This window comes from Notolepis coatsorum, assembly GCF_963971535.1.
Source record: "Notolepis coatsorum genome assembly, chromosome: 19".
Taxonomy (NCBI): Eukaryota; Metazoa; Chordata; class Actinopteri; order Aulopiformes; family Paralepididae; genus Notolepis; species Notolepis coatsorum.
In genome coordinates this window covers 81,139,346-81,155,376 of record NC_140183.1, presented here as the reverse complement: position 1 = coordinate 81,155,376, position 16,031 = coordinate 81,139,346, and the positions used below count along the sequence as shown (strand labels likewise).

At 43.0% G+C, this 16,031-nt stretch overlaps 1 protein-coding gene across 1 annotated transcript in view; it reads right to left on the bottom strand.

The window, feature by feature from the left end:
• kcnn3 (potassium intermediate/small conductance calcium-activated channel, subfamily N, member 3) overlaps positions 1-16,031 on the bottom strand; it is a gene marked incomplete at both ends in the record, with an annotated part of 203,396 nt that overhangs the window by 43,307 nt on the left and 144,058 nt on the right. Inside the window, 1 exon segment of the mRNA XM_084336731.1 lies at positions 15,367-15,477. Within this exon segment, the coding sequence (XP_084192857.1) occupies positions 15,367-15,477 (111 nt within the window).

Below are 16,031 nucleotides of genomic sequence, written 5' to 3'. Positions count from 1 at the left end.
GGTCTGCGTTGTGTTTGATGTTAACACTTTAATCGCAGTTGACGCTGAAACACGTCTTTCCCCGCCATGCTCATTCTGCCGAAGACGCTGGACAGCGTCTTTGATATCAATATTTCAAAAATCTGTGATCGAAATCATATTTCTCCCCCGGAGACATGAGATGTACTGTTGAGTCCCTCTCAACTCTACAACGGTTCAAGAGCGCCATCTGGTGGCCGATCGGCGGATCGCCCAGGGGAGAAACAGGAAGTGGAAGCTGGTTCTCATTTCAATTGGGTCCGATCACTCGGTAATAGTCCCAGGACTCGAGCTGATCACAACGGATAGTGATCCGTTACCAATAACTCGATAAACAACATGATTTGGACGTATATACTATTATACAACCTGGAAGTGGATCGGATATTTCGACATCCCATAATAGAAAAAATTCTGTTCCACGCTCATCTCCCAACGGCGAGAGGAAGCTACGTGAGTTTCAGCGTTATTTGTTAATGTCTTCGATAATACTGCTCTGATGATCATATCACCCACACTAGATGAATGATATAACGTTGCCCACGGAATTATAAACGACCCCCCGCCCATCCGGTCAACATCAGATCATACGTAGTAACTCCTAGAACCACGTCCAGTTGACATTTTTTATCTCGCACAGATTCCTACCAAACTGTATTTGATCATCAATATAATGCATTTAGGGCTATAAATCAAGTTCTGGAGAAAGCTGCAGAAAACGATAAAAACATACTTATACTTTAGACCGTATTTTAGTATGAATATGTGAATGAAAAAGTATAACGTTGCTACACCCTGAACAATAGATATAGGACATTGAATGGGCCATAGTAATGTCAATTGAGCAATACAATTTAAAAAGTTATAGCCCTGCAAAGAAGGGGAACTTCTCCATGTTAAATAGGGCTGGCGAGGGATGGTAAATTAAGAATTTAACCCCGGCGATCAAAGTGTTAAATGTTAATGTCCCGAGGGGGAGTCGAACAGGGGGCTCCCGCGTCCGCGGGCGACGACACAGGCCGCTGCACTAAGAAGTGAATTCACTCCTAACTACCGTACCTATGCGTCTGTTAACCCTGTTATGGGGAAGTGAGTTTAATTTACCAGCCCGCACTGCCACAGTCACTCGTCAACACCCCTGTTTCCGTGACTGTGGACATACCCACGGGCTTCCCCGTTACAAAAGCATAGACGCAGTCGGGTTATCTCACCATGCGTTGAACGCCAAAAGCCGAGTATAGTCGGGTTTTTGATCGTTTTTTCTTTTATTCTATTTTAATATTATATACAGTCTCACAGACCTCTGTGTATCATTGGGACTCATTCTGAGAACTCGAGATTGCAATGCCGGCTGAATCCTGCTAGGTGGCAGTATCGCCTACCCTTTGAAACCTTATTTCACACCGTGTGTTACATTTTATATGGTCCGGGCGGAGAAATGGTACCCGGGCAAGTCAAAGGCTTCATTCGAGCCACTTGGAGCACGTCCAGCACACTTGATGCATAGTTTGTCCCATTTTATGTCAGGGACCCGATGGACATCAATACTGGAAATCGCGATCAGACAATTGGAATATTCATTTTGGAATACCTCCTAGCAAAGGTAAGGACTATATGACATCAATCCTACTTTGATCCTACACTGATTGATTTCACATCGATCGCAATGATCAAATGTCACATACTCCCAAACGTATGCTGTTGCTGACGATCAGAGCATCACAAAACGACCCCCCCCCCCTTTGATGCCTTCATGATGAAACATAATACCTATTATATACCTTTGATTTGGAAATAGTATCGTGTCCAGGCGAGCAACGCGAACGACTTTCGCAAAATGCACATAGCGCTCCATAACTCAGCTTCCAGGAATTAGCCCGGATCACTCTGAAACTATACAATATTCCCCACGGGATAACACGTGAATTAACTCTTTTTTACATGTTGGACGAGAGATAGTGACTGTCAAATGAGCCATAGTATTGTCTCCATAGCTATAATATAGAATATAGATATAGCTCTGCAAACATCGTGACGCACAGTGAAAATGCCTATATTTTAAAGCGTGGCCCTCAATGGGATGGGGATACACACTGGCGCTGAATGAGTTAACTCACATGTCGATGGTCTTTTCACATCAAAACGCCCACCAGGTGGCTGCCAAGTGAGATATGGCTTCATGAGGAAATGGATTACTGGAGAACCAAAATCGCTCTTAATCACCCATTTCTGAATGGATTTCTATGAAATTTGGACCTGTACTACATAAGACTTCAGGCTAGTGTTTTCCAGCTTATAACATTTTTGGGGGATATTGCAACTACTACAGAAAAACGTGAGTACACAAGTTCAAGTTCAACTCAAGTTCAGACCTGTTGAGCCATCTTCAACGTAAGATGCTAATATTGTGTTGTTTTGCCATCTTGCCGTAAGATGGTCGTAAAATGAGGCTATATAATTGTGTGCTTTAGCTTGGTTTATTTGATGTTTTCTAGGGATGTCCGTTATTATCGGCCGATATCGGCATTAAAATGTGATATCGGAAAATATCGGTATCGGTTTTCAAATATTTTTTTAAAATTTTCTTTTTACATTTCTATAACCTTTATTTACCCAGGCAAGCAAGTAAGAACAAATTCTGATTTTATTTATTGTCAAAAGTATGCATAATGTTGTGTTAATTCCACAACAAGAGATATGTAATGTTAATTACCTGAAATTATTCCATTTTGGGGGGGGGGGGGGGGGGGGGGGGGGGACCCTGCATATATCGGTATCGGTTGATATCGGTATCGGAGTATTAAGAGTTGGACAATATCGGTATATCGGCATCAGTAAAAAAGCCAATATCGAGCATCCCTCTTCCATCTTCGCTGACACTGATTGTTATAGGCATGGGATAGGAAAGCTATCATTGTATTGCATGTGTTGAACCGTAATCGGAACTAATTCATACTGTAGGATCACAAAGCTGTTATTGTAATGCTTTTTGGTAACAATACGTTTGTTTAAATTTTGTAAGGCAGGCTGTTCTGTGATTTGAAGAGGTTGTTGCCCAGTAAATGCATGCGAGCTCAACCTGAACGTCTGCCTTATTTGTCGAACCGAGAAGAGTTACACTGACCGTCGTGTAACGTTTGTTGTTACATGCAATATGATACGTGGAGTCCAGTTTAATTAATCCAAACATAGACGATGTGGTTGAATTTATTCCGTCACTTTGTAACACTTTCAAAAGAACACTTTGAGCTCTGTTAGTGAAACAATGCCGCTATCGGCCTTATAGCATAACGGTTCCATTATTGCAACGGGTTGTAGATCTAATAACGCATTATCAAAACATAGGTTGTAAATCTTGACATCCTCAGTCATTTTACCCACGCAATGCCACTGGAAGCCACTCCCCTCCGACACAAATGTTGTTTTTTCACACAGCAAGGAAAATAATACTGTTGGACAATCTAACAATAATTAACATAGTTACAAGTTGTATTCAGTTTTGCAAATAAGGAGACATATAGAGAACATTTCAAAGCACACAAAATTGCCAATATCTCCATTTTGAACAATTTCTGAATTGTGCGACATTTTGGGGGTTTTCTGAAGAATCGTGAGCTCCTTAACAAGACGGCCTGCCCTAAACCGTGTCGGGTCACATATCTCATTTGGCATTGAAAAAAATATGAAAAGAACAAAATCTTGGTCAACTAAGATCAAATCGACCGATTAATCAACTATAAAGGGGCGGCCCTAGTTTCCTTAATGTTCACAAAGCATAAGCCCTGTGCATGATGTAATTTCACCCTCCAAATCCGCCCTACTGCCCAAAGCCCACTGTGGTGTCTGCCACGCGCCACACGAGGGGCTCTCCGGCACAGAGACACAGGCGAAGGTGGTAAAAGCAGACCAGTTTATTGAAGATGTTACAAGCCAGAGCGGACGGAGCAAGCTGTCATGACAAATACTCTCTTCTATGTGTGTGTGTGAGGATGGGTCATTTCACTTGTGCACGTCGATTGCTCTGATGAACAACAGGTGCGCTGTCACCCCTATTCCTGGACCCAATTAAGTAGACCCAAGGCAGGTGTGGCTGATTAAATCACACCACCCCTACAACACGTACCCCCGACACCAAACTCAGGCCAGGGAGTATCCCAGGTCGAAGCATACTCTCCCACAAGCAAGGGGTAAAAAACACAATAAATCAAACGGTGGACTCTTGACACATGATTGCCATACCTAACACAATAAAATGCCTGGGCCCTCATTTATCAACGTGGCGTACGTACTACGCACAGATATGTGCGTAACCCGTGCGTACGATCATTTCTAAGCAAAGTGTGGTATTTATAAATTTGGACTTGTGCTTGACTTTGTGCGTATATTTAAGCACAGGTCGGACCATGCGTAGCTGGCGCCGGTGGTAGAATATTTTTACAACGCGGAAATAAGCACTGACTGCGCTCCGCGTAACTCAACTCGTTATTATTTTGCACATATATTGCAGAAATACGGGAACGCTTTGATTATATTTAAAAGGCTTTGCCATTGTTAAACATAATAAGTGGAACCCCGAAGCTGTAAGCAGAATACAAGTCATATGAACACCCACGATATAGTGTTCTTCCCCCTTCCTATAAGAAAGAATAAAAAACACATTGCAACGAGAACAGACTGAGGTTATTTGTTGAGTGTATGTGTATACAAAATCCTTGCAATAAATGTGTCTTAAATTAATGAAAAGCATACATGCTCTGGACACAGAGCATATATCGTGTGGGTGATATCATGACTTGTATTCTGCTTACAGAATTTCACTTATTTAGTTTTACAATGTCAAAGCCTAAATCAAAACGTTCCCGTATTTCTGCAATCTATGCGCAAAATAATAACGAGTTGAGTTCTAACAAAGAACGTATTACATGCTGGTAGGCTGATAGAGTAAACTATGATATGAATATGATATGATATAAAGGTATACTGGTCCGTCCGCGAGGATATCAAGGACTCGAATAGGATAGCCATTAAATGCCATTTGAGAATATAGGCTAAAGCGACGGCCTATAGCCTATACATATTATTTAATGTTTTCATAAGCGTAAAGATACAACAGCTAGATTAATTAATGATCAAGTTAGTTTACTGTATGCAGGCTTCGCAGGGCTGTGTGTTATTATATATGCGCAAGTTACTGTTGCATAATGTAGGCTATGGGCTGGCTGCTATTATATGTAATTCATATAGGCTACCTAATAGTATATGATTTTTAGAGGCATCTATTTTGTTGTCGGTATTAGGCTAATACCGACAACGACAGGGGGGGACCCTGATGTAAACAAGATGAAAGTCTTTCTCAGGTCTGCATCCCCTTAACAATTGTGTGTATTGAGCCGTACTGTATTGTACCCATTCTGCAATCTGTTAAATAAAGTTTTCATTAATTCATTCATTCAAAATAGATGCCTCTAAAAATCATATTATAGCCAATCGAACACAACTAATAAAGGCATTCATATTACAGCACGGTTATAATGACACACCACCAACGCCAAACAGTGGTCAACGAACGGTCTTTATTAGTATTTTGAGCTGTCCAGGCAGAATTGCAGCAATGGTCTTAGGGAGCCGTTGATATCTGACATCACTGTGTACAAGTCAGCCTTTTATTTATCCCATAACACACGGGTTGAACAATCTCCCGTGAAGTTTCTCAGAGTTCCGCTCGGGTCAGTCCATTATTTCACATCCCATGGGGGGGTGTTTCATGACCATATATGGATAATCATGCACGAGCATTGACGGTAGAACAAAGAGGTATTTATCAACACGGAGGAGCGTAGGACCTGTGTACGCACGGTTGATAAATCCCAATATTTCTGTGCGTGCACACATTCTAAATTCTGTGCTTACGTATGAAAATAGAACACTTTCTAAGAAGTGTTAATAAATGAGGGCCCTGGACTCTGACACAGGGTTCCCTTACCTTGACAAAACAAACAAAAAACAGACTCTGTAGGGTTACTATACTATACGTATTGTGACGAACCTGGTGGGTTTCAGGCTCGCCACGGTTCAAATACAAACTAATTTGAATGTCCACACAAGAGCAATATCAATCAATACAAGTATTTATTGAATTCAGGGTAGAATCCAGAGGGAAAAGCAAAAGAATGGTCGTGATTCAGTCCGAGGGTAAAAAACACAAAACAGGCTCGCATACAGAAAAAGGGATTGTTCACAACTCAGGGTAGTCGTCCAGTTCAGGGTCAGTACACAAGGGGGTATCTCAGCCAGTCCAGGGTCCAGTACACAAAGAACACCTACTCGCCTTTACCTCCTCTTACTACCTCTCACCTTCACAACTCCGAATATAACAATCTCTGATCTCTCTCTCTCTCTCTCTCTCTCTCTCTCTCTCTCTCTCTCTCTCTCTCTCTCTCTCTCTCTCTCTCTCTCTCTCTCTCTCTCTCTCTCTCTCTCTCTCTCTCAATACAACAACTCCAACCCAGGGACGCGGGAAGGGGGGGTGCGGGGGGTGCTGCAGCACCCCCTCTCAATTATTGCAAAAAAAAAAAAAAAAAAAAAAAAAAAAAAAAAAATATATATATATATATTTTTTTTTTTTTTTTTTTTTTTTTATGACAGTATTTATATATTTGTATATACTGTAACTGTATAACTGTAACACTGTATATTATAAGTTTATCCTGCTCAAAGCACGTCACCATTTTAATATTGTGTGTATTGAGCCGTACTGTATTGTAGCCATTCTCCAATCTGTTAAATAAAGTTTTCATTCATTCATTACACTACTGTATGTACACAATCATATGTGTAAAACCGAGTAGATTTTCGAGTGATGACAGACTGTCACAGACTGATTGAATGACAGGTGAAACAACTAATTGTATTCACCTCCTGTCTCCCGCCCTTCCCACGCGCCACGAACCACTGAGCTACTGTGATACAGTGCTTGCGCAGTCAGTCGATTTGAGCTAGTAGTCAGATTTGCTAGCACAGAATGTCTCACTCGCAGAAAAGAAAAATATCAGATTTATTTTTGAAACGTCCCGCCGGTCCCAGTGACAGTCCCACTAAATCTGATAAACGTCAGAGAGAGACAGAGACGACAGGTTCAGCCTCAGCATCAGGTATTGAAGAGTTAACCGAGTCTGTTCCCCTATACCCCCCCTCGGGCGCCAGGGGCTTCCACTGAGGGGTGATGCAAATAGGGATGGGGTGTTATGGCAGCTCATGATGGAAAGAGTGCGCACCGAGTCTGATCCCGAGTTGAAGAATTGGCTCCAAAAGAGAGACAACTGGATGTCCAACAACATCCAAAACGAAATCTTACAGCTGCTTGCCCATGATATTCAGCGACAAATTAGAGGCAAAGCATCCAAAAGCCCAATCTTTGGCTTGAGCGCTGACGGAACCACTGATGTCACTCACTGGAAAAGAACAATTCTCGTGTAATATACAGTTAGCCGATGACAACTTGGAAGCTCAGAACTTCTTTTGGGGTTTTTACAATGCCCGGCCCAGACACAACAGCCGAGACGCTGTTTTTGTGTATAAAATACTTTTACGCCTCGACCTGCCCATGGAGAGGCTGATAGGATACTGTTTTGACGGGGCCAGCAACATGTCTGGGGGGTACAGGCTAGACCAGGGGTTCCCAAACTTTTCAGGCCGCGACCCAAAAAAAACGGTGTCAGAGAGCCGCGACCCCCACTATTATAGGAGGTAAAAAAAAATTTTTTAAATGGAAATGTATGGTTGAAACATGCAAACGTTCAAACGCACACACACTAATAAGCATTGGAGGCTTTTAACCAGGGCCGGACTGGGGAAATCATTCAGGCCAGGAAATATAGCCCCAGTCAGGCCACTTTTTAAGCAGGGGGTCTGGGGGTCCCCCACCAGGAATTTCTTTGTTACAAAGACTTAATTTCCTGCATTCTGGTGCAGGCATTTTTTTTATTTGTACCCTTTAAATGCCAGTGTTTGTGATGGCATCACAACTTATTGTTAAAAAACAGGCTAGCATATGTATGATTAGCAACAACACAGATTCTTATGGATTTTCAGTTTTTTGTAATTGATAAATACAATATTTGATTCAACTTCAGCCCTGATCATAACACCACATATTCATTTTATAATTCTAACCCTTTAAATGCCAGTGTGTGTGATGGCATATATTTGCAATATATCAAATGCAAAGTACATTTTTCTGGGGGGGATTATTACAGGCTAGCATGTGTCAATGATTAGCATTTGACACATGGCGACCCCCCAGCACCCCCTGCCGTTTTATAGTTCCCGCGTGCCTGCTCCAACCTCACCTCCACTCAACTTACTCATCTCTAACCTAGTGGTTATGTAGTGTGTGGGACTGGGTGTGTGCATGTGATATGTGGGTGGACTAATGATGTGCGGAGCCATGCGATTTCTTCTCCACTTGCACTAGTGCCACCAAGGCAAATATGAACATGCACTTCCCTAGTCTTGCCAATACAATGCTAGATCAATCTGTTACAGCCAGGGCTGCCGGATTCATTTCCGAGGTGCAGCGGCCAAAATAGACCAGAGACTCTCTCACTCCATATTTGACGATAAATACGAGTATAATATTCGTAATATAACGACTAGAGAAACCTGTAGGTTTACATTTGGCTTTAGATAAAAAATGTCACATAATAAAGGAACGTTACTCTTGTATAGACCTGTTTGCTGTTTACAAACATACCGTGTTCGAGCCAATCAGCAATACCAACTGAGTCACATGACTAAGTTGCCTCGGACCTGACCTGATGAATTGAAAATCCTGATGAATTGGAAATGGGAGACCCTGATGTAAACAAGACGAAAGTCTTTCTCTGGTCTGCATCCCCTTAACAATTGTGTGTATTGAGCTGTACTGTATTGTACCCATTCTGCAATCTGTTAATAAAGTTTTCAATCAATCAATCAATCAATCAAACCTGCGCGAACTGCTGCGCTAAAAGAATACGACAGGCTCTACTATGGAGAAACCATGGCACAAGTTGTTTCAAACAAAAATGGCTGGATGTAATTTTGCCAAATCAGCACCAGTCTTACATATCTAGCTTTGGCATGGGTTGATTGTTTAGATCGCTAGCATGGCTAACAAATGCAAATATATTGTACTCTGCCCAGTTATTTTGACCAGGATTACGTTCCTTTTGCCCCACTGATGCATTATTCCTTGAGTCAGTATGAACTGTTATACATTTTATGATTCAGGGGAACCATACCCTTTATTTCTGGTGCAGTGTAAAGTCGCCATCATACATTACCTTGTGAGTGAGCATACGATATTTTACATACAAATAACTTGTGTTTTGTTGAATAACTCCATAGTTTAGCAGGGAATTGTTGTTTTCTCAACATGGAAAGTGCTATTTAGGTGTTCTGAACCTCCATGTTAAATTTGGTGCAAATACACTTTTTACCCAGTGAGTGACAGCCATTTATTTGGATATTGATCTGGGTGTTTTTTTTTGCAGACAATGTGAAAATATATATACATTTTGGTGTTACCTTCATATTTGGACCAAAATCTGCAATCTACCCCCCCTCCACACACACACACACACACACACACACACACACACACACACACACACACACACACACACACACACACGCATGCACGGACCTCTCTGCATCTCATCCAAATAGCATAGTTACACATATGAATCATCAACAGGGGATTTTCATTCAAGCTGCACAATAAATTATATAGTTGTCAGACCACTTCAAACCATAGCTTCAGATTAATCAAATCCTTCATTGTTGATGATTGTCATCATCACTGTCCCAGCATTCTGGCTCAGAGTCCTTTTTCATTTATATTATCTGGATCATCCTCAACATCCACAACAAGTTCCAATGCTTGTTGAGCATTATACCTCTTTGACTTTTTGCCATTTTATTATAAAGCCTCTCTCTATCCTCTGTTACACTCTGCAAGCAAAGTGTGTCTGTCTGAAGGCCCGGTCTGCAGAGCATAGAGTAGAGAGAAACAATAGGAATTTTCCATTGGTTCTCCCAGCTCAAGTGACAATTTCTAGCATTTATATTGGCTATAGGCTAAAATCTCAGTGACAGACGTACTGTATATAGATATATAGATACAGCAGATTAGATGCAGTCTGCATTCGGAAGAGAAAAAGACCAATCTAGATATTTCAAGATTGCTGCATGATTACCCCAATGTGCAACAGGTGCACAACAACCCCTCCTCCCAGGTATAATTGGCTTGACCCAGGGCAGGTGCGGCTGCTTAAACCAGCTATCCCCACCACACCACACACACTATGGAGAATTTCTGCTAAAAGGCTGTGTTGGATGCATTCGTTAATCCAACGTGACACCAAAAAGAGCGAGCACCCCAGTTCTAATCAAACAGAGCGAAACATTTTAGAGGGGATTTAGGAGTGGGTTCAGAAACCATCAAATTATCGTCACACACTGATCCTTCAGATCCTTCTTCGCATGATGCGGTGATGGTCTTAACCGAGGAAGTAATTTTGACTGTATGTGGAGTCAAAACTAGCCGGTGAGGGAGTTTGTTTGATTGCATTTTGACTAATGTTCTAAACCAGCGGTTCTCAAACTACGGGTCGCGACCCAAAGTGGGGTCGTGGGGTAGGTGACAGTGTTGTACCCGCGCATTGGCAAGTAAAAAAAGAAATCTATACTTTTTTTTTTTTGGTAACATATTTTGGCTAAATATGCCTTGTTTTATAAATTTGTATTGATAACATAGTGCTGTAATTAAATGTTCTAATAAATATGCATGATCAAGTTCAACGTGTGCTTTTATTTTGATATTCCTTAATTCCACGTTGAAATTATGCAATACATGTGGGGTCGCCAAAAAAAATCCTAAATAAAATTGGGTCGTGGTATAAAAAAGTTTGAGAACACCTGCTCTAAACACTGGAACACTCTGGTGCACCTCCTTATCGACCAGAGTATCCAGTGTGCGATGCTCTGGAATATAGGCTACACATTCTGACACTGAGTTGAATTAATTAAGGAACGGTCTGGTTTGGTACCCCCTCGCACTCTGAGGCAATTTACAAACACAATTGACGCTCGAGTACTTTGCACCGAGGGACATGCTAGGATGGAAGTAATGACATCAAGCTGACATCAATGCGAATGGTCTTTTACATTGATTGGCAATTAATTGACATGCTTGTTAATCCTATCAAAGGGAAATTAATACCACTTCACTGGTTTAGAAACTGTGTGTGTGCGTGCCATGACAACGGCGTGTAGAGGGTATCCATTATTCATTGTAAAGCCCACAGTGATTGTGTTCTCTTGTTACCATGGTATAGACGACAATGTCCCCAGTCATGTAAATCAATGAACATACAACAACAGCTTGGATATTCATTGTTCCTGCGGTAATGGAGGACAAGGGACAATTACCACCACACACACACACGCGCACACACGCACACGCACACGCACACACACACACACTAGAATACTTTATTTGGTTCCACAAATTATATTACATAAACAGGGAATCAAATGTATCGGGGCCAAGCAGCACTGAACACTTAACACTTTCAGTGCCAGCCATGCAGTGCCCCGGAACCCTGTTGTGTGCCAACGGCCACTTCAATGATAGAGCTCTCATATTTGCGAACGCATAAACTATATCTTAAATTATGGCTATGTGTATAATATGGCCGTCGCTTATCAATGACTTGTTTGCAGTCAACATTGTCGAAACGGATTGTTTTTTAATCGGTTCATTTCCGTTTTATACCATTTTGAAAGACTCAAGTTTTTTGAAAGTTTCAGGAAAATATAAAGATTCTGTGATAATCGCCCTTTAGTGGAATACACTGGAATACACAAAAAACTTTTTCAAATAAACGCTAGATTATCGATAGTATGTGTAATGGTATTTATGCACGCTATAGAAGCGGGCTGAAAAATCGATTATCCTTCCTGATCAGCACACACACAACACACACACATAGGGCCCACGTTGATATCTCTGTGAAAAAAACTCTGATTATCCCAAGACTGGTAAAATAGATTCCTTACCTCAGATCAGATGTTCTCCAAAAAGATTATTCCAATTCCTGATCACCATTCCAAATATCGATCGCGTTTATTGATCCAACGCTGGGTGGTCGAAACACAGATTCCACGCTGTTCTGATGGTCCACAATGAATCTGATCGGCTCGAGTTACATGCCTGAGAAGTAAAATGTGGAAGCAGGATTTTTTGTTCATGCGTTTCATTCAATCCAATCCAAAGGGGTGCAGTACCATCCGGAGAGACGATAGGGGGCGGTATTTTCCCAATGGAGCTCAGAGAGAGTTCCAGTGGTAACGTGAGGCTAGATTGATGAAATATGAATGGAAATCGCTAATAAAAAAAAAAAAAGATCTCTCGTCGTTGGCACTTGTTTTATAAATGTGTATTGATAACATAGTGCTGTAATTAAATGTTCTAATAAATATGCATGATCAAGTTCAACGTGTGCTTTTATTTTGATATTCCTTAATTCCACGTTGAAATTATGCAATACATGTGGCATGAACTAACGAGAAATCTCATCGTTGGCACTCAAAGTGTTAAGGGTACACATAACACCTCCTTCTCCACGTGGCTAAGCTGCCAATAATAGCTGAGGCAGAGCAATATTTGGCAATTTTTTGGCTTTTCTTTTAGACATTGCAGCAATTCTCAGACTGGTCATGGTGCATTTGTATACATGGCCATGACTTACAAGTCTACTACAAGTACACTATATCTACTACACTTATACCCAAGGTCGGCCATCACACTGAGCAGTGGTTGGTATTTGATATACTTGTCAACAAAAACAACATCCAGTGTATTTGGTATGTTAGCAAAGACTTGTATTTAGTGGGTAATACCTGCAGTCTTGCTTTGACGGTACATTTTAAAACATCCTCACCAACAGCGGCGTTCTTAAACACTGAGTGTGAGACTGAGTGGTCAGCAAACTACAAACAAGCTAGCTTTCCCTGTAATCTGAGTCCACACCAGTGCTGCCTGATCTCAGACTGCTTCATGCTAAGCAGAACCCTCCTGCTTAGCCTGGAACTTGAATGAATGAATGAATGAAAACTTTATTTAACAGATTGCAGAATGGGTACAATACAGTACGGCTCAATACATACAATTGTTAAGGGGATGCAGACCTGAGAAAGACGTTTGTCTTGTTTCCATCAGGGTCCCCCATTTTCAATTCATGAGGACGGGGAGGGGGGACAGGTCAATCAGGTGTAGACGATGGAGAAACTCTGTAGTGAGCTTCTCGACCTGCTCCCCCCACTCTCCAGCGATGTTAAACCTGTGGCCAAGGTGTCTCATTACGGGAACACACGCACGCACGCACGCACGCACGCACGCACGCACGCACGCACACACACACACACACACACACACACACACACACACACACACACACACACACACACACACACACACACACACGATGCTTTCAAGAAAATGTCACACAGGCGGCTGGGTGGCGCAGCGGAGATTGCGCTTGTCACCAATGCAAGAGACTCTGGTCTTGAATCCGGGTGTCAGCATTGCCTCCGGCTTGGGCCGGCCGTCATACTGTTTCATTGGCAGAGTCAGCGGGTGGAAGTCGATGGGTGGTAATTTGGACGTTGTGGACAGCGACTCCTACAGGTCGGTTGGGGGACGCCTGCACAGCAGAGACAGGAAGTGGCGGGGGTAGTTGTGAGCCTCCCACGCGTTACACCTCGCCAATGAGAGTCCACGCTGGCAGGTGAAAAGATGTGACAGGCTGCCTCCTTGTGTACCGGAGGGGACATGTGATGCAAGGCTTCTATCCTCCCTACAACCTACCAGTGGGGGGCATAGTCAACCAACGTTCAAGACAGGGGAGGGGAGAATTGGAAAACACGAAATTGGGATGGGAGAAAACATTGAAAAATACGGAGAAAAAGTGGATAAAAAAAAAAAAAAATGCACACAAACGGCATACACACAATTAATACATACACACTTGCGCGCACTGGAACGCACAGTGTAGTCTGCGACACGTCCACAAGGAGGCCGGACTCCTCCTCCTCAGGTAGCCAGGCCAGCTGGCGGAGGAGGAGCTTGGAGCCCCACAACGCTCCCTCCGTCGATATTCTATCCAAGCTGAAAATTATTGATTGACCCATCGGCTCCCCTTCTCTGCCTGCCAGGTCCACAGCTTTGCCATAATGTACCCTACATATTTGATACGGGAGCTATTTTTGAAACTTTGGTCTTTCAACTGCATGAAAAATTGAGAAGGACCGGAGGAGGGTGGGAGTGGAGGGTGGAGGCGGTTAGGAGCAGGAGGGGAGGGTAGATGGAGGCCATAGAGGAGAAAGAGGTGGTGGGGTTGAGAGACAGCGGTTTTTGGGGAGGGGGGGGGTGTAGAGGAAGTAAAGAGTGTTAGGAGATGAAAAGAGAGACAGAGAGAGAGAGAGAGAGAGAGAGAGAGAGAGAGAGAGAGAGAGAGAGAGAGAGAGAAAGAGAGAGAGAGAGAGATAAGAAGATGACCTTTCCATGGTTTCACTCACTCAGATAACATGACACTTTGTCACAACAGTACAGAATGGTATGGTCTTCTTGGGAGGAGAGGAGAGGAGAGGAGAGGAGAGGAGAGGAGAGGAGAGGAGAGGAGAGGAGGAGAGGAGATGAGAGGAGAGGAGAGGAGAGGAGAGGAGAGGAGAGGAGAGGAGAAAAGAGGGGAAGGGAGGGCACAGGTCTAAGGTGTATTGGAAATTGTATGTATCCCCTCTTCCCATTTTGTCACCCCTCCCCCACACCAGTCTCAGTCTCCCCTGATCAATCAGTCCTCTTACCTAAAGCCCCCACCTTCCCTAACCCCCCCCCACACATCCTTCCGGTATAACCTAGTAGTCACATGGCCCCACCCCTTTCCTGTCCTGTATATATATCGACATAGTCCGTGTCTCGTGGCACTCATTATGGGACCCCCTCGGCCAGGGGGCTCGTTGAGTCCCCTCTAAGCCAATTCTCCTTTTGACCTAATAGATTGTAGCAAAACTATGATTTCCTCTGGCATCCATCACAAAGGGGACAAGGAAAGTTATCTGTACTTAAACTCAACATAGTAGGCTATACAACCCAGCGAAGTGTTGGTTTACACCAATCCTATATGATCAGAAATTATACAGCAATACTATACAATTAGAAATGACATTATACACACTCACTGCATGCACACACACACACACACACGCACACACACACGCGCGCGCAGACCACGTAAGATCACACACCCTCTTGGTGAGCTGTGTGTCCATCATGAAGTTGTGGACGTGTTTCTCAGCCTTGGTCAGCTCCAGCTTCCTGGCTACCACGGCAACCACCAGAGCTGTACAGCCTGCACCCTGAGAGAGAGAGAGAGAGAGAGAGAGAGAGAGAGAGAGAGAGAGAGAGAGAGAGAGAGAGAGAGAGAGAGAGAGAAAAAACAAGAGAGATGGAGAGAGATGGAAGGAGAGCAGAGGAACAGTGAGTCAGTCAGTGAGGAGGAGGAAGAGGAGGAAGAGGAAGAGGTTTTTGACTAGAGAGAATTAGCAAGATGATTGAGGAGATGATTGAGGAGAGATAAGAGGAATGGAGGGAGTGACAGAAGGAGGGGATGGGGCAGGGATGGGGGGGGATTAGGAGGGATAGTTCAGTCTCCGGAACCACATTTGCCCACGTTAAGAGATGAGCAGAGTCTATTTTCATTTACCAATCCATCTGGCGTGCAGAGATCACGGCCATACTGACCATACTGTACATACTGTACACCCATATCAGAGGAAGAAAAAAATAAATGCTGGCAGCCCAATAATATTATATATATAAAAAACATAGGAGACTGACAGAACCTAATCCCCCTTTAATTAGATGCTGCCAATCTGAATTACATTGTGTCAAACTTCTGCTGTCAGTGGAG